This window comes from Epinephelus fuscoguttatus, linkage group LG6 (genome assembly GCF_011397635.1).
Source record: "Epinephelus fuscoguttatus linkage group LG6, E.fuscoguttatus.final_Chr_v1".
Lineage (NCBI taxonomy): Eukaryota > Metazoa > Chordata > Actinopteri > Perciformes > Serranidae > Epinephelus > Epinephelus fuscoguttatus.
Genome location: NC_064757.1, coordinates 5,369,256 through 5,393,139, shown reverse-complemented (window position 1 = coordinate 5,393,139; position 23,884 = coordinate 5,369,256). Strand labels below are relative to the sequence as shown.

General features: G+C 41.8%; 1 protein-coding gene across 3 annotated transcripts in view; it reads right to left on the bottom strand.

Annotated features, from left to right (window-relative positions):
- Positions 1–348: 348 nt before the first annotated feature.
- The window catches only part of pnpla7b (patatin-like phospholipase domain containing 7b), a 51,338-nt gene continuing 27,802 nt past the window's right edge, over positions 349–23,884 (bottom strand). For all 3 annotated transcript variants that reach the window (XM_049578759.1, XM_049578761.1, XM_049578760.1), the window contains 12 exons: positions 23,503–23,685; positions 23,291–23,409; positions 21,716–21,872; positions 21,330–21,446; positions 20,058–20,127; positions 19,656–19,772; positions 18,923–19,071; positions 18,555–18,707; positions 18,343–18,459; positions 17,550–17,634; positions 3,769–3,899; positions 349–3,260 (listed from right to left, as the gene is read on the bottom strand). In XM_049578759.1, the coding sequence (XP_049434716.1) occupies positions 3,201–3,260; positions 3,769–3,899; positions 17,550–17,634; positions 18,343–18,459; positions 18,555–18,707; positions 18,923–19,071; positions 19,656–19,772; positions 20,058–20,127; positions 21,330–21,446; positions 21,716–21,872; positions 23,291–23,409; positions 23,503–23,685 (1,458 nt within the window). In that variant the 3' untranslated portion in view covers positions 349–3,200. The remainder of the gene's footprint in view (positions 3,261–3,768; positions 3,900–17,549; positions 17,635–18,342; positions 18,460–18,554; positions 18,708–18,922; positions 19,072–19,655; positions 19,773–20,057; positions 20,128–21,329; positions 21,447–21,715; positions 21,873–23,290; positions 23,410–23,502; positions 23,686–23,884) is intronic.

Genomic DNA, 23,884 nt, shown 5'->3' with positions numbered 1-23,884 from the left:
ACCTAAAAAAATCTTTATTTTCAAGACTTTACTTTATCTTAAGCTGTTGGAAGCTCATAAATTTGACATTTTACAAAACGGAACACATTGCTGTTATGCCTTTTTGTGCCCATTGAATACTGAATCATAGATCCCTGGCTTAAACTTTGAATCATATGCAAACCACCTCAGTGTGTGAACCCCTCTTTTTAATTTGTATTTTTCCACGGTAACATTTCATATTTCTAGAGTAAATGCTACTATTGGATCCACTGCATGTCTCAGAGCCTCCGTCAAATATCTGTCTCCCACCAGGATCTGGATCATCTTACCTCTGATCCAAGATGTACAGTAGTTCAACACTTTCACTGACAGCCATAAACAAATTTATTTTATCACGGGAACAAACAGTTTCATCATTATTTCACATTTCCACAGAATAATTCATCATCTGGATCTTCCCTTCAGTTTCTCCATATTAACTTTTAATTTCTATCAAATAGTGGATATTATTACTACCCAGCAGTTTGTTCACTATTAAAGTATTCTACATCTTTAACTATTTAACAATAATATCTCACATCAAACTGAAAACAAGAAATTCAGTTTTTCAAAGGCAAAGAAAACATTGTAATGTGGTAACTATTCCCTATTAGGATAAAATCTTAAACAGAACAATCATCCAAGACTACAGACATGGGATCTAGATTATTATCACAGCTACTATACTCGTAACACTTTTATTTTCAGTCATAAAAACCTAAAAGAAGGAATCACTGAGTCAAAACCACAAAGGGGTCCACAACCACAGTGATTAAACAGAACAAATGGCTGCTACAAAATGTGTACTTTTGCATGAATTGGCAGGTACTAGTTTTCATATAGTATCAATCACATTTACAGTAGAGAGCACTTTCTATGATTTTCAGTCGATTATACAGTTTGACATAAGAAGGTCCAGGCATGTATTACTACTCAGCAACGGTGAGTCATGTCTTTAGGGTTGTTAGGTTGTCTGTTTGTTAAGCAGTCACCTGGTACTGTCTATAAAATGAACAACAGATTGGTAGGTTCAGGTACTTTGTTCCCAGGTACAGGTTATAAAAACCAACTACAATTACTGCCTCTCGGTTACATGCCTCCACCAACCAGCCAAGCTACAGTTTGCTTTCATGTCTGTCCAGACATTGTATGTAGCATGACAGTTGACAATATGGATGTTGCTGCAAAGAAGTTACAAATTCTAAAACATGAATGCCTCACACACGTCTTCCCCCCGGCAGCACAGAAGATCTATACAATCAGCACAGTTTCAAAGTGGACACCCAAGATTAGTGTCACCAATTCAGTATCTGACCAAATGTCTCCCCTTCTGTTCCTGAGATATGACATTGAATTATGGACGGAAAACATCACGTTGTCACAGTTAAGTTGTCCTTTGACCTTTTGGATTTAAAATGTCATCACTTCATTGTTTTATTCTATTAGACATTTCTCTGAAATTTTCTCATAATTAGCATTTGAGTTGTGGCCAAAAACATGTTTTGTAAGGTCACAGTGACCTTTGACCACCAAGTTCATATCAGTTCATTGTTAAGTCTAAGTGGATGTTTGTGCCAAATCTGAAGAAATTCACTAATGGTGTTTCTGAAATATTGCGTTCAAGGGAATGCAACAAAGGGGGTCATGGTGACCTTGGCCTTTGACCACCAAATTACATCATCACTGAGTCCACATGGATATTTGTGCCAAATTTGAGGAAATTCCCTCAATGTGTTCTTGAGATGTAGCGTTCACAAGAACAGGATGGACGAACAGACAACCCAAAAAAATAATGCCTCCATCCATGGCTTAAGCTGGTGCAGAGGCATAAAACGGTGTGCACTAATTAAGTAACTTTTATCAATAACCATACCTAGTAAAAAAAAAATGGAAATTTGGAAAAAAAAAAAATTAAGGCTGGTTCACTGTTTTAATGGCACAGTTGCAAAGACCAGCATTAAGTGGTCGATCATGTGCAAAGTCAGCGAGGGTGTATTCATACACACCAGCTTGTTTGGTTCATACAGGCACAGAGCATGATGTGCAAAATGGACAGGTGAAGTGAAATATAAAATGTGTTGTCATAATCATGCTCTCATAAGTCATAACAAAGACCAGACTCACAACATGAAGACTTGTAATACAATAATACTGCATGTATAATATGGATGGTTTTGTGAAAATACTGAAAGTCCCTTCATGTTTACTAAAAACAATGATCAGTGCAATAACTGTTATTTGGAGTCACTGTCTTCACTGAAGGCCACAATAATTAGAAAAAGCTTATTCTAGAATGAATTCAAATTTCCCTTCTGTGAAAGGTGAGAAATACCTTCTTCACTGGACAGAAATATAGAGGCTAACACTGGACTGAAGTGCATTCTAGGCACATTAAACTTCTATTTACTGTTTTAATTTATATGTAAACATTATGAAATGCTCTGTAGTGCTTTATGGACCTGAGCTTATTATGGTAGGAACCAGCTGCACATTGAGCAGTCCCAAAAAGTGTCACTGCATATTATGAAATATTATGTTGAAAGATTACAGTGCATTTTGAAGTTGTGTGTGACATGCTTGTATGAAGATACCAATCTTCTCAGAATTTTCAAGGCTCTCATGGTGGTACAATGCCGTTCACTTTCCGTTTCTCCATAACTACAACGGAACAAGAAACTGCCATACAAGTCAATGCACGTGCCAGACAAGATAAAAAACAAACATTGCTGTATTCCTGTAATTTAACCGATTTGTAAAATTCTTTGCTGTTCTCTGACCTCCCTGGGAGAACAGACAAAAGTCAGATATTTCCCTGTTCACATCTCCTAAATGCATGAAGTCTTAGGAACTCCCTATGAAGTGGGAACCCTGGTTTGTTACTGAAGTGTTTAAACCATTAAAATGTATAGAAGTACAGAAACCAGGATACTACATACTGGGACTCTTCAGTCAATTAAAACTACCTCCCTCTGCTGGAAAGTTTGGGCCTAACAAGAAGTCACAATATCCATCAACAGTTGAGTCTTTGAGGAAGACGCTGGTGTTCCATGGCTGCTCATTGGATAAAAGTAAAAGCTACAAACTCAGTTCTCAAAGGTTCCCAGAAGTACTGCATTTAAATGTGTGTGTTGTGGACCATGATCAGCAGCCTTGACAGGCAGTCACAGCTTCGACGGACGTCATGGACTCTGTGGGACATTCCTAGCCCGATGTCGGACTTGGACTTGAATTTCATCATCCTGTGAAACAGACAAAGTGAAAACTCATCACTGTCTTCCACTGACTTAAGGTAGGCCCATTGTGATAAGAAAAATGAATTCATTGTCTGGAACTGCCTATCCTGGTACAGGGTCACAGGGGGGCTAAAACCTATCCCAGCTGACATTGAGCAAGAGGCAGGGTTCACCCTGAACAGGTCGGCAGACATTCACAAAACTGACACATAGAGACAGACAACCATTCGCACCCACAGACAATTTAGAGTTACCAACTGATCTATATGTTTTTGGATTGTGGGAGGAAGCTGAAGAACCTGGAAAATACCCCATGCTGACACTAGGAAAACATGCAAACTCCACATAGAGGGGCCCCAGCCAGCAATCAGGTTTAAACTTGAAACCCTCTTGCTGTGAGGCATCAGTGCTAGTCACTGCTCCACCATGCCACCCATGTGATACGAATATGGTGAATGGTGATGATTACATTGAGTTAAAACAGGTACATGATTGAAGTTGGTTTTATACATACTGTTTCAGCAGTGTCTGCCGTCTCCTCTCCCTCAGTGTGTTCACTGCCGGCAGTGAACGCCTCAAAGTCAGATAGAGCGCTTTCCACTGTCTCCTCATCATAGTCTGTCTGGCATTCATCAGACAGTTCCTCTGAAGGCACACAAAGACAACATGAACACCCATCTGAAAAATGTTGTCCCATATACAATCATACAACTGTAGCGGTGTAATTATGTAGCTTTTCATAAAACATTTTTGACAAAAAAGCAACAACACTTATTCTTTTTTTTTAACTTTATTTTCATAGTTTTGTTTTGATAAACCACAAAATTGCAAAAGGGAGAAAAAACAGACAGATTCCTGAACAGACGGGTCACCGGAGACAGTACAGCACAGCTCATATGTCACCAGCAGTCAACTTTCTGTTAAGGGTTACATTCCTATTAGTCCACAGAGGGAACACAGGCACACAAAGACAATGTCAACAGAATGTCAGGCAAAACTCCTTTCAAGTCCATACCAGCGTTATTCCATCTCACCCTCAAAGGGAGGGATTTTTTTTAAGAAAGGAATATAAAACAGATAAATACAGCAAAGAAATCAAGAAATAATAATAATAATGATGATAATAATAATAATAATAATAATGCTGGAATAAATAAAAATACAATCAATCCTGGAAGACCAAAAGTTGATGAGGAAGACAAATCAAACAAAACCAAACAAAAAAAAAATCAAACAGAAAATAAATAAATAAATAAATAAAATTAAAAAACAAACAAACACCACCAATTACTTTCTTTCTACGTAATATCCTTACTCATATGCGATAACCATTTGGTCCAATATTTACGAAATTTATCAATTTAGTCTTAGAGAGAAAGTCAGTTCTGAGTTTTAACAATTGCTACCCACTCTCCCTTTGTTGGTGGTTCCTTATTTAGCCATTTCTTAGTTATTGATTTTTTGCTAGCTACAAGTAATACACTGCTCAAAGAAAATAAAGGGAACACATAATCATCACAGTGTAACTCAAAGTCAATCAAACTCCTGGGATATCAACCTGTCCAGTTAGGAAGCAATACTGATTGCGAATCAATTTCACCTGCTGTTGTGCAAATTGGACAGACAACAGGTGGAAAGGAGAGGCAATTACCAAGACAACCCCTACTGAGGAATGGTTTTGCAGGTGGTGGCCACAGTCCATTTCCCTCTCTGCATCATTTCTGGTTGATTGTTTTGGCTAGTTTTGCATTTTTCCAGTGCCCTCGCCACTAGTGGTATCATCAGGTGGCATCTGCAGCCCACAGAAGTTGCTCAGGTAGTGCAGCTACTCCAGGTTGGCACATCCATACGTGCAGTGGCCAGAAGGTTTGCTGTGTCTCCCAGCACAATGTCAAGAGCATGGAGGAGATACCAGGAGACAGGCCAGTACGCCAAGAGAGGTGGAGGGGGCCGAAGGAGGGCAACAACCCAGCAGCAGGACCGCTATCTGCTTCTTTGTGCAAGGAGAAACAGAAGAAGCACTGCCAGAGCCCTCCAAAATGACCCCCAGCAGGCCACACGTGTGCATGTTTCTGCCCAAACTGTAAGAAAGAGACTACATGAGGGTGGCATGAGGGCCTGATGTCCACAAGTGGGGCCTGTGCTCACACCCCAGTACCATGCAGCCCGATTGACATTTGCAAGAGAACACCAAAACTGGCAGATTCGCCACTGGCGCCCCGTTCTCTTCACAGATGAGAGCAGGTTCACACTGAGCACATGTGACAGACGTGACAGGGTCTGGAGACGCCATGGAGAACGTTCTGCTGCCTGCAACATCCTCCAGCATGACCAATTTGGTGGTGGGTCAGTGATGGCCTGGGGAGGCATATCCATGTAGGGCCGTACAGACCTCCACGTGCTAGCCAGAGGTACTCTGACTGCTGTTAGGTACCGGGATGAGATCCTCAGGCCATATGCTGGTGCAGCGGGCACTGGGTTCCTCCTGATGCATGACAATGCCCAGCCTCATGTGGCTGGAGTGTGTCAGCAGTTCCTGGATGACGAAGGCATTGATGCTATTGACTGGCCCGCCTGTTCCCCAGACCTGAATCCAATCGAGCACCTTTTGGACATCATGTATCGTAGCATACATCGCTGCCACATCGCACCATCAATAAAGATTGTCATCTGGAACATTTCATTCACCGAGATCTGGGATGTGTGATTTAAGTGTTCCCTTTATTTTTTGAGCAGTGTATCTTCTGTATGCCAACATGAAGAAAGGATATCATTTTCCTTCTCTCCCTCCACTTGGTGACTCAGACCACAACCTGATACTCCTTGACACCACCTACAGGCTGATGGTGGAACAGCAGGCGGCCAGCACAAAGTCTGTAAAGGTCTGGTCTGATGGGGGACTGGGGACTTTTTATAGAAGACTTAGACGATGACAAGGAGGGTCTCTTTCGTTGCATTACAGACTACATATAATTCTGTGAGGAGATCATTGTCCCAACAAAAAAGATTCGCTGCTTTTCAAACAACAAGCCATGTATCAATAAAGACATTAAAGGCCTTCTTAACAGGAAGAAGAGGGCGTTCATGTCCAAGGATCACGAGGAACTCAGGGCTGTTCAGAAGGAGCTGAAGAGGAGACTGAGGGAGGCCAAAAACAGCTACAAGGAGAAGATTGAGGCCAAGATGGGACAGAACAACACAAAAGAGGTGTAGAATGAGATGAGGAAGATGACAGGCAGACAGGAAAGCCACACCTGGAGTCAAAGGCGGCCCAGAATTTGCAACAGAGCTAAACTTATTCTTCAATAGGTTTGAGACAATAACAAGCTCTGTTTGTGGATCTGAGTCCCCACCCACCATCACTGTACCCATTCACACCTCTGCTGTAGACTCTGCTCCCCTCCCTAGCAGCGACCTGTCTCCCTCCCCCTCCCCCTGCTCATTGACAGCTTCAGCTGACAGCCCCCCCTCACCCCAAGAAGGTGCCTGACCTATGGAAGACCTCCTGCATCGTCCCAGTACCTAAGAAAGGACGTCCCAGCACTCTCAATGAATACAGGCCGGTGGCACTAACGTCACATGTCATGAAGACATTTAAAAGGCTTGTTCTCCAGCACCTGACGCCACTGCTCTCTGCCTTCCTGGACCCCCTGCAGTTTGCTTACCAGCAGCACATTGGTGTGAAGGATGCCATCATCTTCCTCACTCACAAGGCCCTGTCTCACTTGGAGAGTGCTGGAAGCACTATGAGAGTCATATTCTTTGACTTCTCCAGTGCCTTCAACAGCATTCAACCCAGCCTCCTGAGAGACAAGCTGCTGGATATGTAATTTTACCCGGACATCACTGCCTGGACTTTGGATTATCTCACGAGCCGGCCACAGTACATCAGGAAGGATGGCTGCGTATGTGAGGTGGTGTCCAGTAACACTGGGGTGCCCCAAGGAACTGTTCTGGCACCATTCTTCTTCACCCTCTACACCTCTGATTTCCGATTCAGTTCTGGTTCCTGCCACCTCCAAAAGTTTTACGACGACTCTTCTATAGTCAGATGCATCAGCAATGATGATGAGGAGGAGTACAGAGGACTGATGGAGAGCTTTGTCCCGTGGAGCAACCGAAACCACCTTCAATTTAACATCAGTAAGACTAAGGAGGTGGTGGTGGTCTACCGGAGGAACTGGAGGCAACCTGCCCCAGTCACCATCCAGGGCGAGGAGGTGGAGATGATGGACTCATACAAGTACCTTGGGGTCCACATCAACAATAAACTGGACTGGACTCATAACACAGATGCCCTCTATAGGAAAGGACAGAGCAGCATGTTCTTCCTGAGTAGACTCAGATCGTTTGGCGTCTGTAGTGGGCTACTCAAGACCTTCTACCAGTCTATGGTTGCCAGTGCACTCTTCTTTGCTGTAGTGTGCTGGTGGGGTGGAGTTAAGACTGGTGAGGTCAACAGGCTCAACAAGCTTGTGAGGAAAGCCCGCTCTGTGGTGGGACTGGACCTGGACAGTCTGGAGACAGTGGCTGAGAGGAAGGTGAAGGAAAAAATCTGTGCAATCCTGGACAATCCTTCTCAGCTGAGCTGTGGCTGATGGGCAGCTCATTCAGCCAGCGGATTATCCCGCCTAGGAGCAGAACTGAATGATTCAGACGCTCTTTTGTGCCCACTGCCATCAGACTGTACAACAGCGGTTTGGCTTAAAGGGCCAGTGTGTAATATTTGGCATGGTTTATTGTCAATCTGAATCTGAATCTGAATATTCTACCCATTAATATGTTTATACAAATGTATGATCGCTATAAAATAAAATTCGTTTGGTTTTCGTAGCCTTATAATTATGCTTATACATATATATATATATATATATATATATATATATATATATATATATATATATATATATAGCAAGGGCCTTGCTTTAGAGAGGTCGCCATCTTGCACTGCCATGTATGTACGGCAGCCCGAGCGGACAATCCAGCCAGCCAGAGAACGCGTTTCACGTGTATAAATGAACCAACGAAGACAGCGAAAGGAAGGAAGAAGGAGGAGGAAACAGCAGGGAGTCTTAGTAGTTCGTAGATAGAGAGTAGTGAAAAGTTTTTTTAGTTATAAAATTTGAGAATGGACCACACTTACCACGCAACAGGAGAGAATGAACCCGAACCGTCATCTGCGAGTAAAAGAAGACGTAACTTCACTCCTTGTGATGCACTCTCTGCGGCGCTTTTCCTCCTGGTGATATATCTCCCCAACAATGGTAGCAGCGAATCCCATTCTGTGCATTCATCCTCTCTTCTCGCCCGCTCAGCATCAAACACATGGAGTTCCTCATCTGTATGCTCCGGCTCAAACAGGTATGGCTCTGGGTCTGTGTCCGCTACTAGAAACTCTTCAAAATCGCGTTCAAAGTCGTCCATTGCAGCTACTATAGTCCGGAGATATTGCTAGGCTAAATAAACAGCTGAGCTCTGTTTACAGGCTACGCTGTCAGTCAGTGTGCGGGCTGGAGATTGGTGGAGCAGAGAGGGGAGGGGGTCTCCACTCAGTATGGTAAACGAGTATGTGTGTAAAGTTATGAAGTGTGTCTGTTACGCTAGAAGAGTCAGAGTTTAGGATGGAGTGGAGTGTTACCGGAGTTTCTGGAGTGCTCAAATAAACGGGCCTTTTTCCCGAACGCTCCTCTGGTCTCCTGCTCGTGAGGGATTCATTACAATATCGTAACATGGCTTAGATTTCTAAATAAACATACACCTTGTCGCTAGATAGACCTACTCCTGAAAAAGTCGTGCGCAAGGCTTTTTGTCCCTACGAGGCCACCTTCATTTACCTGATGGGAGGGGTGAGCAAGTGAGCCCTGCAATGTAGTATTTGACCACTGATGTCACTGTTTTCAACCCATTTTACACACTGGCCCTTTAAGCAACATCCAGCTCTGAACTGACTTATTTTGCATCCGTCCAATATGACACTTTATCTGCCACCTGTCACTTTATTTCATTCAACACTTTGTCTGCCATTTTTTAGTGACTTTATTCATCTGTTGTAGCAATTTTATTGATGTAGCAATTTTATTTTATCTTTAATTTATCTATTATTATCTTTAATTTTTACATTTTATTTCTTCTCTTTAATTGTATTCTATTTAATGTCCTTTGATTTTGTCTTGTGCTGTTGTGATACTTGAATTTCCCCCCTGGGGGATCAATAAAGTATATCTTATCTTAAGCAGGTACTTGTCCCGAGCATTAAATTTCACTAGAATGTTACATAAATATATAGTGGCAAAATTATAATCCATCTCAAAACCCATTATTGAATTGATTCCTGTTACTATCTCTAGCCAGTACAATTGAATTGCTGGGCAATTCCAAAATACATGGAAATGATGCGCCATTGAATTGTTACAGATTCTGGTCTATCATTCTGTAAATATTTTCTTCTTGGCGTAATAAAGAACCTCCATGAAAATTCTCTCCATCAGCCAGAACAGGAGGTGGTGGATTGTGTTCTACATATGTTGAACCACTCTTCCTCTGTGAGGGTTATGTCTGCCTCCTTCTCCCATTTTGCTTTAACGTATAAAATAGAATGATTCCTGGAGGTTTGTATACATGAATATAGTCTTGATACCAGTTTCTTGTGGCTATTGCCCTTATATGCGTCAATAAAAATATTAATTAAACTAATTTCATTTTCCTCATTAATTTTAATATGTTTATCAAAGTGGTGCCTAAGCTGCAGGTATCTGTAAAAATATTGTTTTTTTAAATTGTTGGTGTCAGTGAGATATTGGAAACTTTCCAAGCCTTCTTTGGATGAGATCAAGCAGTACGATGTAATACCTTTTCAGATCCATTGTTTAAGCCTCAAATCCAACTGTGCATGTTTAAAATCTCTATCATATACCACCCATCTTAACAGCTGTGTACTTCTCTCCAGTTTCTGTATTTTACATTCTTTGAACCAGATACTGGGAAGAACCACAGACCAGCAGCTGACTTTGTCTGAATACATCATCTTAGAAGTTTTGTCAACCAAAATGGATTGGAGGGGAATATCCATCTGGCTTAATGCTAGGTCTTTCCATTTTGCATGACAATCATCATTGCACCAGCAGACTAGGTATTTTAACTGTGCTGTTTCTTAGTAATCTTCCAGGCAAGGAAGGGACATTCCTCCCTTTTTCTTTTGGTAACTGTAGTGTTTTAAATCACAACCTTGAAATTGTTCGTCTCCATTCATTTAATTGCTTCAATGGGATCTCTACGGGTAGGGACTGAAAAAGGAACAACAACTGAGGTAAAATGTTCATCTTTATAATCTCTATTCTGTCACACATATTTAGTGTTAAAGGTGCCCATTTATCAAGATCTGTTTTTATTTCCTCTGTGATAGGGCAGTAATTAATGTTATAAATATGAGTCAGGTTCTTTGAAATATTAACACCAAGGTAGTTAATATTACTAGTTTTCGATTAATAACCGAACTGTTAAGGCAGGACATAAGTTTGGGCAGGCTAGAGTCTGTATGGGACAGAGTGACAAGCATGTCATCTGCGTACAAGCAGATCTTATGCTGTGTTTCTTTAATTAAAATTCCTATTATTTCAACATCTTCCAATCCTCAGAGATTACCATTTATTTTAATTCGAGCTTGTGTCTGCCTGTTTTTAATAAAACTTGTCTGGTCAGTGTCAGTCAAATCAGGAATTATGTTTTCTAGTCTTTCTGTGATTATTGAGGTGAACAGTCTGTAATCTATGTTCAATCCAGAAATGGGTCTGTATGAGCTGCATTCTGTCCTCTCTTTCGACTCCTTTGGGATCATAGATATTATAGCCTGATCCAAAGATACTGGGTCCTCTCCACCTTTAAGGACATAACTGAAACACCGTGAAAGCAAAGGGGTCAATAAGTCCCCAGATGACTTAAACCACTTTGCCGGAAACCCATCTCCTCCTGTTACTTTTTTAGTCTTGATATAGCATTATCAGTCTCTTCCAGGAAGCTTTGTATAACTGAAGGTTCTGCTGCGTTAAGACTCAGAGAACAGCTCCTTACAGTATTTTTCAAAAGATTGTTGTATATTTTCTGGTTTATAACAGATTAGTTGATAGTGGGATCCCTGATTTTAAAGACTGATCTTTCAAATAGTTGTTTAAGCAGTTTCCATGCCAGCATTTTTAACTCTTGGCCCGTTCTCATAATGAGTTTGATCTCCACCTGGTTGTCCAGTATCTTGTTTAATTTTTGCTTCGTTGCATTTATTTTTCTAGTATTTGGGGGTCAATTAGCTCCATATGCTTTCTTTCCAGTGTTTTAAATTTGGCTATTAGTTCGGTAAAATTTTTCTTTTTTCTTTCTTGAAGACCACATTATAAGTTTGCCCTTCAGCACTGCCTTTAAAGCACCCCGTACAACACTTGGTGATATATATTCTCATTATTATTAAATTCCAAGTAATCCTTAATTTCCTTCTCAATAAATTCTTCACATTGTCAATCATTTAGAAGAGCAGTGATTCTCCAGATGGTGGTCTTAGGCTAAACATTCAAATGTAGTCTCAAGTACACCCCCGCACGATAAGACACATCTCTAATTCCCATACTGCAATCTATAAATCTCTGTCTCTCTGACTTTAACATAATAAAGTAATCAATTCTAGAGTGAACCATGTGGGAATGGGAGAGGAAGGGAAACTGCCTCAGAGGGGTGGAGTTTCCATCATATATCAATCATACGAATACTTTTAAGCTTTTCTTTTAAACATACAGTGACTCTGGGTTCATTCTTTTAATTGGATTTGAGACTAAGGGTGGGGTGAAGCTGTACATACCAGTCCCCTCTACTAATTAGAACACCAGAAACTTGTGTAGCAGTAAAATCAAATATTTCTTAATTTGTAATTTGTCTGGTCCTGGTGGCTGATAAATGTTAAGCAGTGTTACTTCCCTGAATCAAAAATCCCTTTCACAAGGACATTACGCCCTTCCTTATCAATACTTCGTGTGGAGGGCTGAAAAGAGACTTTGTTTGAAAGCAATACTGCCTCTTGCATGTCCTTTGGAATAAGAGGAACAGAATGTGTTTCTAGATTTTCTTTTACTTCTACTGTTATTATACACATATGATTATTGTCATATATGTATACTATCAGACATTTATATATACTTTCAACATATTGTAGTACACTACAATAGGGATCCCTCCTCAGCTGCTCTTCCTGAGGTTTCTACTGGTTTTTTTTTCCCCCTGTTAAAGGTTTTTTTGGGGGGAGCTTTCCCTTATCTGCTGTGAGGGTCCTAAGGACAGATGGATGTCATATGCTGTAAAGCCCTGTGAGGCAAATTGTGATTTGTGATATTGGGCTTTATAAATAAAAGTGACTGACTGATTGATCTTTTGATTGGATTTTGTATGCTGTTATCATTAAGTGTAATCACTCTATATTCTTGTTGAAGCATTTGTCATCAAATACAGCTAATATATCCATGTTGTTAAACCGAGGTGACCTTAACATCTTAACATGAACATGTATGATAACACAGAACATGAAAATTAGAAACACAAAAGAAAGGAACTCCATAATCCAGGTTTCTTCTTGAAATATAGTCTTTGGAAAGGAAAGCCTTCGATTTACGAAGGCCCTTGCCAGTGCAAACTGATATATACTGAAATATATATAATTCAGTGCACACATACAGTATATGTTTCAAACTCCCAGACAAAAGGTCTGTTGTTTTGAACTGTTTTGTTTAGCACCCTAACCAACTATTTAAAGCCGCTACAAGGATATAACTGGATATGCAAAAGTCTCTCATTTCTGCTGATGTCTGTGCGTGACCTACAACAGCAAATGAGACCATCGGTGTGAAGATTCTATATAGTGTATACCCATACCTTTAGGAAACTGTCTCTGGGTCCGCCTCAGGTCGCTTCCAGGACGAAACGATTTACGGCACTCGGACAGCACACATCATCTTACCTAGCTGCTTACATTTATAGTGACTCTGATAAATAGTCGCTATTCCTCCTCCTTGACCCGACGTCCGCAGGGAGTTAAAATAGCAGCAATCATCGGGTAAAAGTTCTGTGAAAGCACTGGACTCACCAACAGTCAGCCACGTCTCAGTCACACAGAGAAAATCCAATCCTCGGGAAGTCAGGAAAACTTTGTGTTCGCTAGCGATCTAGCATTTACCAGCCCAATCCTGGCAGGAGCTGGCGGGACCACGGCGTTAGCTGTCCGGGGAGCCATACACTTAGGTCGCAGGTTGCGCAGATTCACCCTGTGCCAGCGGGGACGAGGAGAGCAGGAGCCGCGGGGCTGGAACACCTCATCCGGCCGACGACTGGTACCAGCCAGGCGTCGACAGGGTCCAGTGAGTGCCGAGAAATAAAGAGGCGAGGCACCGCTTCATACTCAGTCCAAGAAGCCGTGGAAGTGCTCGCAAAACAGGCCTTCAGCCTTACCAGCCGACTGCTGCGTTTACCCTGGCGGCGGTGGCGCTTACGCCAGAGAGGTGGAGCTGGGGCGCACAGAGGTGAGCTGGGATCCCCGACAGGAGCGGGGGCAAAGTTTTCCCGTCTTGTTGTTTCATTCATCCCCAAAACAAACACATGCGCGAGCCAGGTAAGCGTCTTTACAACAATACGCGCTAGAGCTCATGGGAAATGTAGAATTCATTCCGGCAAAACACTACCGCTTTTGTCCACAGGGTCACCAAAATCAACTCAAAATTAAAGTTCCTTGTAGGGGCTTTAACATTCTTCACAAACAAAAATCACGAAACAACAGGTGTACATTTAGCTAGTCTCTCGCAAACAGCATGTAATTGCTTTTCAGTTTACATATTATTAATCAATCTGGATGTAGGCTACTTACCACGGGATATCCAGCTTGGATATATTTTACCTAGGAGTAAAGTCAGGCGGTGTCTCTGACCACAGCAAGGCGTAATCCCTGAAGCCTTTGCCACACCCTCTCTCAGTGAGCATCTCCGTCCTGGCGCTTTTTAATGCCCACCATCTGCCACGATTCTGACCTGTCTTTCAATGGATGCCATAATGGTGGTGCCCTTGTCTTCGTCACTATCCACGGTCAAACCCTTGTTCTTCAAACCCTTCCTGCCTCTGCCGCAGAGTTATAGGTGATGGGACCCTCGTCAAAAAAATACACGGAGTTTCAAGGAGGTGGTGTTTGCAAGTGGAGATCCTTTTCTTTCAATAATTTTCTGATGGGGGTGTTAGCCTGGCTCTTCCTCTGGATCTCCGCGGGATAGTCCTGGTCAAAATACACTCTGTGTCCATTCAAATGACCTTCTCTCTTTTTCCACACCAAGCATAGCACTTAGTCCTTAATCCTGTATTCCAGAAAGTAAATCACAACCGACCAAGGATTAGCATTTTGCAATGGTTTAGGGCCGAGCACCTAATGGCAGCACTGTATTCCCAGTTCGGTGTTGGAGAGGGACAACTCCATCTTGATAAAAGTTTCAATAAACTGTGGGATCCCATATAGGCGTTAGGGCTGTGCGATATTGGGAAAAATTGATTTTTTTGCCCCCAGCAATATATATTGCGAATTATTTAGTTTTTTTAATGATGCATTATTTTCCACCAGATGACTTCAGTAGCTCTACTTGGTGAGAATTAATCATTCTGGAATTATTAGGCTGATATTGCTTTGAATACAACAGCATAAAATGTGCTGAAAATGGGCATTTCTTCAGTGAAACCACCATCTCTTCTCAGTGTTTCCCCTATATGCAGCTAGCAGTGGCGCACCACGCTGCTGATTTTTTTTTTTTCCGTCTTAGCTCTTTAGAAATTACCGTTATATTATTTGGTGCTACGGACACTTAAAAACCAGGTCAATTCACACACTTGAGAGTGAAGCATATAAGAGGAGAGGAGAGGGCTCTGTCTTATCTCTTCATACACCAAAGTTAGGCTATATTATTTTGTGCAACGGACGCTTCATATAATAACATAAAATTATACTATTTATTGTGTTATATGGTGAAACGTTTAACGTGATGACTTATATTGTTTACATGATGGCATGTCATTTCTGTCTCTACATGGTCGTGCCTTTACAGTTCTCCTCTGCTCTCTGTATCGCGCACGGCAGAGTTAGGCCCCAATGCACGCACGCGCGCACACACACAAACGTGCGCACACACAGACACAGTTGAGCACACAACAGAGTGCGGCTCGGGCCGCATTTTCCCAAGTCCGACACATTTATAACTGAGCCAGGCCCGAACCCAGCACTGTGCACACAGTCAATGGAGCGAAGCCTGTGCTGCGTTCAGGTAAATATCACGTAAATAACACATTCCAGCACCTGAATAGGCCATATATTATTTATTCTACTCAATCAGACACATTTTGTTAGTCAGTCATTAAAACAGAAGCGAGTTTTACGTGCATCACTCTGCAATTTAAACATGCATGCTTAATTTAATTAGGGCAAGCCACACTGCAAGCCCCGTGATGTAAATATTGCACAGGTGTGCATCGCGATGGCGATGCTTAAAAGATATATTGTTTAGGTCTAATAGGCGTACGTTGTTTCTTCGTGAGCATGCTTGGAGATCATTTAGTTTAGCCTGAATGCTTTGTTGGGTATGTCGTGCTTGGCAAAGCACCTCTTTAATGACAGAGCTCCAGTCCTCCATGTCGGCCATCCGTTGCGTCTTCTACTGTACTCACAGTTTCTTTCACATTCGTGGCAATTTGATTAGGTCGCGGTTGCCAAAACGTTTTTCATGTCTTTTGAAAGGGTGTCATTAAAGTTGTTTAGCTCAATCTTCACATCATAATGGATAGCTTCTCGACATGTATGGCACAGATGCTAGCCTGCAGGCTAACATTATCCATGGCGCTGTTTTTTTCAGGTGTCTGTCCTCCACTTTTCTCAGGTCTCAGGGATGCTTTGCCTCTTCCCCTTTTCTCCCATCCATTATGTTTGAACTTCAAAACGTGTAAAATCAAGTTAAATTAGGGGAAAACAACAGACCTGTCTGGGAGCTCATTGTTTATGCTGACATCTGCCCTGATGTCATATCGGAAGCCAAACAACACTTTATTCTTAAAAAAGTATTTCACTGCTGGAAACAGCACTGTGCCATACCGGCCCACTAAATGCTCCTGCTGGTGGGTGACATAATGTGAGTTGCTTATCCGAAAACAATATGGTAGCCGGTTGGTAACAAGCAATCTTGTAATACAGTTAAACAGGGAGCTGAAATATGTTCCTGAAAACATCAGAGGTGAGAAATAGGCAACGTAGTAACAGAATCTTGATTTATATTTGATCAGCACTGTGTGGTAATACCATTTGATCAAATTTTTTTCAGCCTCTGTTGCGAGTTCAAACAACAGGCCAAGAGCCAACCGGGTCCCCAGGAAGTGCGGTGAGATTTAAAGCCAATTTTAGTGGTGGCCAAACAGTGTAATTACACCATCATGTGATGCCCTGCAACCCTAAAAGACTTTTTTCTCATTGACTAACATTTTGAAAGACATTTCTGTTCATCGGTGGATACATGTTTTTGCATGTCACACCCCCCAAGAACTGAAATGGTTTTGGGATATAATCCATTCGGTCTAGAAGAGCCGCACTACTGAATCATTTTATCTCCATTCAAGATAATGGAATGATAAACCTCAGGTAGTTGACTAGGCTAGTCTCTAGTTCGCCTGCTCTATGGGCCGCACAGTGAGGAGGCAGTGCCAATCATGTGGGTAATTATATACGTTGCACTTAAATCATTTTGGCTTCATGCGCCACTGAGCAACTTTCATAGGGCTGAATGGGGCCCCACTTCCAACATGGTATCCAGTTTTCTCTATACATCCATGGAACCAGCTCAAAACCGCAGGATGATGTGTAGCCTGTCATCCAGTGGTTTTAAGCAGGGCGATCTGAGTGCTGATAAGATGGAGGGAATTTTACCACAGTTTATTTACACATACCCGCCACATTGTTATGACATAAAGCTGGTTGAAAATTGGCGAAGCACTTCTGATAGCATTTCAGGATGAACAATTTGTTTCAAGTGGACATACTAGAGTAACATACAGATCAAAACATCAGAATTTCAAATTAGCTGCACAGATGTTAATGGCTCCTGTAATTTTATTATGGATTTTATAAAATACATACACCTACACCTGTACACTGTAAATCAAAAGCAGGCTTTGGTATTATTTATTTTGTCTATGTATATATAACATTTTTGATGCATTTGTTTGTGATTTCAATATTTTAATGCAACTCACCATCGACTAAGGCATTCTTGACTGGTTCGATTCTCGACACTATCTCTGCCAGGTCAGTGAAGGAGGCATTCGGACAGGTGACCACCTGAAAGATATAAACTGCATCATTCCAAAGTAGACTTTAAATTAGCTTCAATTTCATTTTATTTTCACTCTTTCTGATGAGACATTAAGGACAGAGATCAATAAAACAGTACTAAGACTTTAACTAATAAGAGCCCTGGTTTTCTATCTGTGTTGATAAAGTGCAGTGAGATTAATAAACATGAAAACTACAGCAGTGAAGTAAAAGAGGAGAGTATCGCCATGGAGCTGCAAGGGTGGCTTGTAACTCTTTTAAATTAGTAATAGTATAGCAGGCCTTTTCCCACTACCCAGACTGATTCAATCTACTGTAAAGCTAGCACACTGAAACCTGAAAGGGTGTATGTCAGACAGTTCAGTTGCCAGGGGATGGTGTATGGTGTGACATCTACGAGACACCTGCCAAACCGCAGACCACTGTTCAAGACCTACAAACAACAAAACCTGTTGTTTTTCAGCAAGTCATTAATGCATTTTCAGCAGCTTTTTAGACATCAAACATGGGTCTTTTTCACAGAGACATCGCTGCGTCTCCACCAGGAACAGTGCCATGAAAATCAGTAGTTTTTTTACCCAGACATTGCTGCCTTTCAACATATTCTGAACTTTGCTGATGCAGAGTCCATACTGGTCTGAATTAAAATAAAACTACATCAACATGGCTTTAAAATCAGCCCTCAGATTAGCAATGTACACAGTTTATACTTACATGCCCAGTTTTGGTCTTGTGGAACTCGGCCTGATGTCTGTCCTTGAGCATGCTGTCCACCACACCGCTGCGCTGCCACACATCAAACAATGTCTTTCCGTGCTGGTATCCAACCTCCTGCAGCCACAGTGAAGGAGGGTTAGAGGGAGATTGTCAGTCTGCAGATGGAAGAAATGTGGGTAACAACATCAAGGAAAAGAGAGGAAACTCACAGCGATCTCGTCGAACTTGCCAAACTCTAATGTGCCGTAGCGATCGATGGGCGGCCGAATGTACTCGCAGTATTCACTGTCTCTGACCAGTTCCAGCTGCCGTACGCAGCAGACGTAAGCAAGCCGGGTTTGGATCTCTGCCATGTTCAAGACCTGGAATGTAAAATTAGTTGAGTCTAGCAGGGCTGTGAGGGCTATTTCTGATATTTAGCGTCCCTAAATTTGACAATGCTCATATACACTCTCTCCAACATTTCTCTAAATAAGTTCAGTAGGAGACATTTTCCAACTGTACCATAAATTTCTGCATTATCTTTGGTAAATGCCTACAAGAATAATTTCAGATGACATGTGACATGCAAGAGTACCTTGACTTTCTCAGCCAGAGGGTTGAGGCGTTTCCACAGCAGCCACCAGCCGTTCAGGGCATCACCATAGTTGGTTAGGTTGGTTTCATCCCGACTTCCAACATCAATTGCAATCACAACCTTGGCCCCCATAGAGCGAGCCACATCGGCTAGATACCAAAATCACAGAAACACATCTTAATCTTAATAATCTATTTTCTCAATCAACTTCTAAGTGTGAGTGATGAGGTCTGACATTTAGAGATGTATGATATGGGCCTTTTTAATCCTGAATGCAGAGCCATGTTGAGTACCTCCCACTACAATACAATTGCATGTGACTTCAGTACATTGGAAGTTGTTTCATTTAAGAAAGAATTCTTCTTAAATATCCATTCATTTTCACAAATAAAGGTCAGTAGTGGGTCATCCACTATCGAAAGATGGCGGTTCGATCCCTGGCTTCTCCAGTCCACATGATGAAGTATCACTCGGGCACAGTTGAATGGCTGTACCATGTGTGAGTGTGTGAAAGTCTAAACTGAGTAGCAAGGAGTTTTTTCCCCACATTATTATTAAGGTATGAATTAATAATTTATTTGAGGCTTTTCAGTGTTCAGTTCACTCTAGAAAAGATCGAGATGGTCCAGTCTGTGTAATAATTTTTTCAACAAAATACTTGAATTATTTAATTCCCACGATTATATAATTCACAAGCAGTGAAGTTCACTGCCACCTTCTAGGTGTCTCTCACCTGGCAGGTTGTTGATGTACCCTCCGTCCATGAGTAAGTGTCCATCTTTGGGATCACAGAGAGGTGGCAGGTAGCCCGACAGAGACATACTAGCCCGCACATACCGCCACAACGAACCTGAGGTGGAGAGGCAAGTGCTGGTCAAAAGCAGCTGTCCCTTTGTCTTTTCTCTCTGTTTGTCAACAGGGAGAAAAGACAAAGAGACAGCTGACTTTAGAAAATAAAAAAAATAATAAAATAATTTGCTTTATCCATTTTAGTAAAAGTCTTTTTTCTGTGTGTATAAAAATACAGTTTTAGAGGGGATTCTAAAAATATACATTTATTCATATTTTGCAATCTTCCAAAAAAGTAGCTGAATGTTTTTAAAATAAAACAAGAAAAGTCCAGAGTTCCACAGACCGTCAGTGTGCACTCTCATAGAGGAAGCTGTGATATCTGTTGTAATGTTGAAGTACGGTAGCCATAGGTCCTAGCAGAGGAGAGGGAGTAAAAGGAGACAAAATTAACATCTGTTAGTATGTATCAGACTATTTACTGTAAGATACAATCCCACAAGTGCTGACTTTTGTGCCATCTATATTTGATGCCAGCTATTCTTGTGGAAAGGTGCTAACAATTACATTTTCTCACAGAATACATCAAATTGGAACTGCCATCGTTAAACAAAGGAGGTGGCCTACAACACCACTTATCGCCCACTTATAATGCAGTCCTCAGATGTCTCCCACAACAGCTTCACAGCCATTCTCACCTGGACCCATCTAACCCTACTGACACACACTATAGCCTTGTGGGTCAATGACTCACACGTGACCTTAACGACTCTGAAACTCAGAGCTCACCTGTGACCTCAACAACTCTGTAAGGGTTCACACCCACACAGGGTTTAATGCCTGCTATTCTCCACCAGTCAGTTAGAACTGAAGAATCCTATTGTGCGAGAGGTGAAACATCTTCAAGAAACACAAGCTGCCTACGATAGAGCACTTAGAGTTCTCGTAGAACTCTTCACTAGCACAGAGCTCCTTACATTAAAACTGAATTCTCACTTCAGGTGTGACACAAAGGCGACAAGACTTACTGCACCTTTCAACTGAATTCAAAGATGCTGCATGCTGGTGGATTATATAGATACACAGCTGAGTCAATAGGTCAGGGGCTGGTCACACTGGAACAATACCATTCCATTCCTTTTTTAACTGCTTATCCGAGGCCAGGTCGCAGGGGCAGCAGGCTGAGCAAAGTACTCCAGACGACCCTCTCCCCAGCAACGCTTCTTTTTTTACCCAGACCTCATACCATAGGTGAGGGATGGACTGTAGATGGACCAGTAAATCAAAAGCTTTGCCTTCTGGCTCAGCTCTCTCTTCACTACGACAGTCTAGCACAGCATCCGCATCACTGCAGATTCCATGCCAAACCGCTGATCCATCACACGCTCAATTTTACCCTCCTTCGTGAACAAGACCAAGATATATTTTAACTCCTTTGCTTGGGGTGGTAACTCTCTCCCATACCAGAGGGGGCAATCCACTGTTTTCCAACAGAAAATCATGGAACAATACTAAAACTCTCTTAAATTAGGCTAAGACTAATAACCCCTTAACCTTACTGCTTAGCTCTTATTTGTTGTCTTTTTAAGAACTAATTTGAGAGAAACCCCCACCTTACCTCTATCTGTTTACCCTTGAAGACGGAGCTAATGCTGGAGTTAAAGGAAGCTCCAGAAAACATAGAGGTAACAGGGTAGGTCAGATCCAAGATCTTCTTGAAGTAAGAGGTCATATCCTGAGAAAGAAAGAAAGGTACACAGGGAAGTGAAGAAAAATTAGTATTGACAGGTAAGGAACTAAATTCGTTTTAAGAGAGGAAAACTAGAGTCAAGAAGTCTTGATAAACATTAGAGTTGATGTCATAATAGCAAGAACAAACTCTTTAAGTAAAGCAGTTTCTAATAACAATGACAAAGATCTAACTTGTGAAAATGGGAAAGTGGGAAAGTGGGAAAACTTTTTGAACATAAGTGCATTCCTATCCTCAGTGTCATGTCAACACACCATGGCCCATTCACGAGCCCGGACCCTCATGCGACTGTTGCTCTTCTCCTCGGCGTACAACGCTCCCATGAACGAGCCAATGGAGGTGCCGCCCACCATGTCGATAGGGATCCCCGCCTCATTCAGAGCCCGCAGGATACCCACCTGAGAGCAACCCCTGAAAAAAACACAGTTGTTATATCAGTATGTATAATATACCAGTGTACGTGTATATATATACATATATATGTATATATATATATATATATATATATATACATATATATATATATATATATATATACATATATGTAACATTTATGAGCAATACTCCTGCTGTAGTCATATGTCTATGTCTACCAGCTGTCTCAGGTGGTAGCTGAGAGGAACTCAGTCCCTACCTTGTAAAAAGCTCCAGGATAAGGCAGAGCAGTGAGAGACAGAAACAGATCAGTTAGACCAGAAACAATCAGAATAGGCCACCTATTGGAATAGGCATATTTTGCACACCGTGTACTGATGTTACGTAACTATCAGTTTGTTCCTGTTTCATACTGATTCTGCATTTTTCTCTATTATCATTCTAATGCTAAACTGTTATTGTATTGCAATTGTACTGATGGAGTCCTAACATGTAATGAACTGTCCTGGACTGCCACCCTGTGCTGGTTCCACAAATTCCATCAGAAATATTTAAGAAGTTTCTATGCTTTCTCTGACTTTTTTCATAACAAACTACATTAAAAAATTGATAGTAACAATTGTAGTGATGTAGCTATGTTTAACTGTAAGCACCGTGGCCACTCAAAAAATATATTATACTATGATGATAACATGTATACTCTGTCCTACATGAGTGACCAAAGCAGTGGTTGTTAAATGCTTTTTTTTGGATATCAAATATGACCAACCACTGACTGCAGCTAATGTTGAGTCACAAAGTGAAAATGTTACTAAGGCACTACAGATTTGGTAAACAATGGAGGAGACACTGGTGGTAGCGGTTGCTGGATACCCAGAGCTACAGTATATGACTTTACAAACTGCCATTACCACGATCTCTCATGTACCCATACAGATCTCTGTTTCCCTGTGGCTAACAGACTATTTGCTGACAGCCTCTCACCCTCCACCAGAGCTACAGCAAGTACCCTCTGCCTGTTTAGTAACCAGCTACTAATTACTGTGAAAATAAGTAGGTAGTTTTAGCTAGCCAAAATAAGCGGTAGATTGATTACGCAGGGAGGTTAGGGTAAGGAGGTGATGGGGTGGTTGCCTGGCAACAATAAAAAGGTGTGTGTTTTTTTTAACACTGGCATTCAATTAAATAAAAAGACAATGCAGTGCACATTGCATTTTGCAACCTGCAAAACATGCCAGGCTTGTTAATAGCCGCTTTGTCTGTGCCCGTCACTAACGTTACAAAATTTAAGTTACTTCAGTTAGGAGGACAAATATAGCTAATATGTGTAGGCACAAAATTCCCAAAAAAGTGTACTTGATTCAGATTGTGACTGTAAGGTATACCATTGCTCCTTCAGGCTAAGTCTTACAATGCTGGTGTATCGAATGTATTTGTATATAAAGCTGCAGTACCTAGCACCCCCTCCACCCAGCACAAGGGCGATGCTGTTTCCTGTTAGGATCCTGGCCAGACGAGAGAAGTCGGAATGACGATCTGGACACTTTTCAAACACACGCTGGTACAGCTCTCTCTGAAAACCACACAAGCACACAAACAAAAATGAAGCATTTGCTAACTGGGTCAGAACTGCCCATAAAAACCTCTGTTGGTTGGTGGTTGGTACCAGCTTTGGTAAACTCCTCCTGGAGAACACTCTGCGGGGGCAGGACAGGTGGTGGTGTCTGGAGATCCAGCTCCGCATGTTCAGCCATTCGGCTGTCCCTTTGGGCGGTGGGCCATCCTCCTTGTGCAGCAACACCAGCTGCTTCTGAGCACGAACTGCACTGCCCTCCAACATTCGCTCCAACTACAGGTGGAGAAGAGGAGATAGAGGAAGATAGCTTCTACTCAGCTCTTAGGATAGTCTTACAAGTATGGGGTCAGATCAAACTCATAATGAATGAACTCATGCAGGGTTTTTCACGAATGCACATACTCTGGTTTGCAGTTGTATTTCGGACTCACTAATGCACATGATCTGTTTCGCAAATGCACATGCTCTGGTT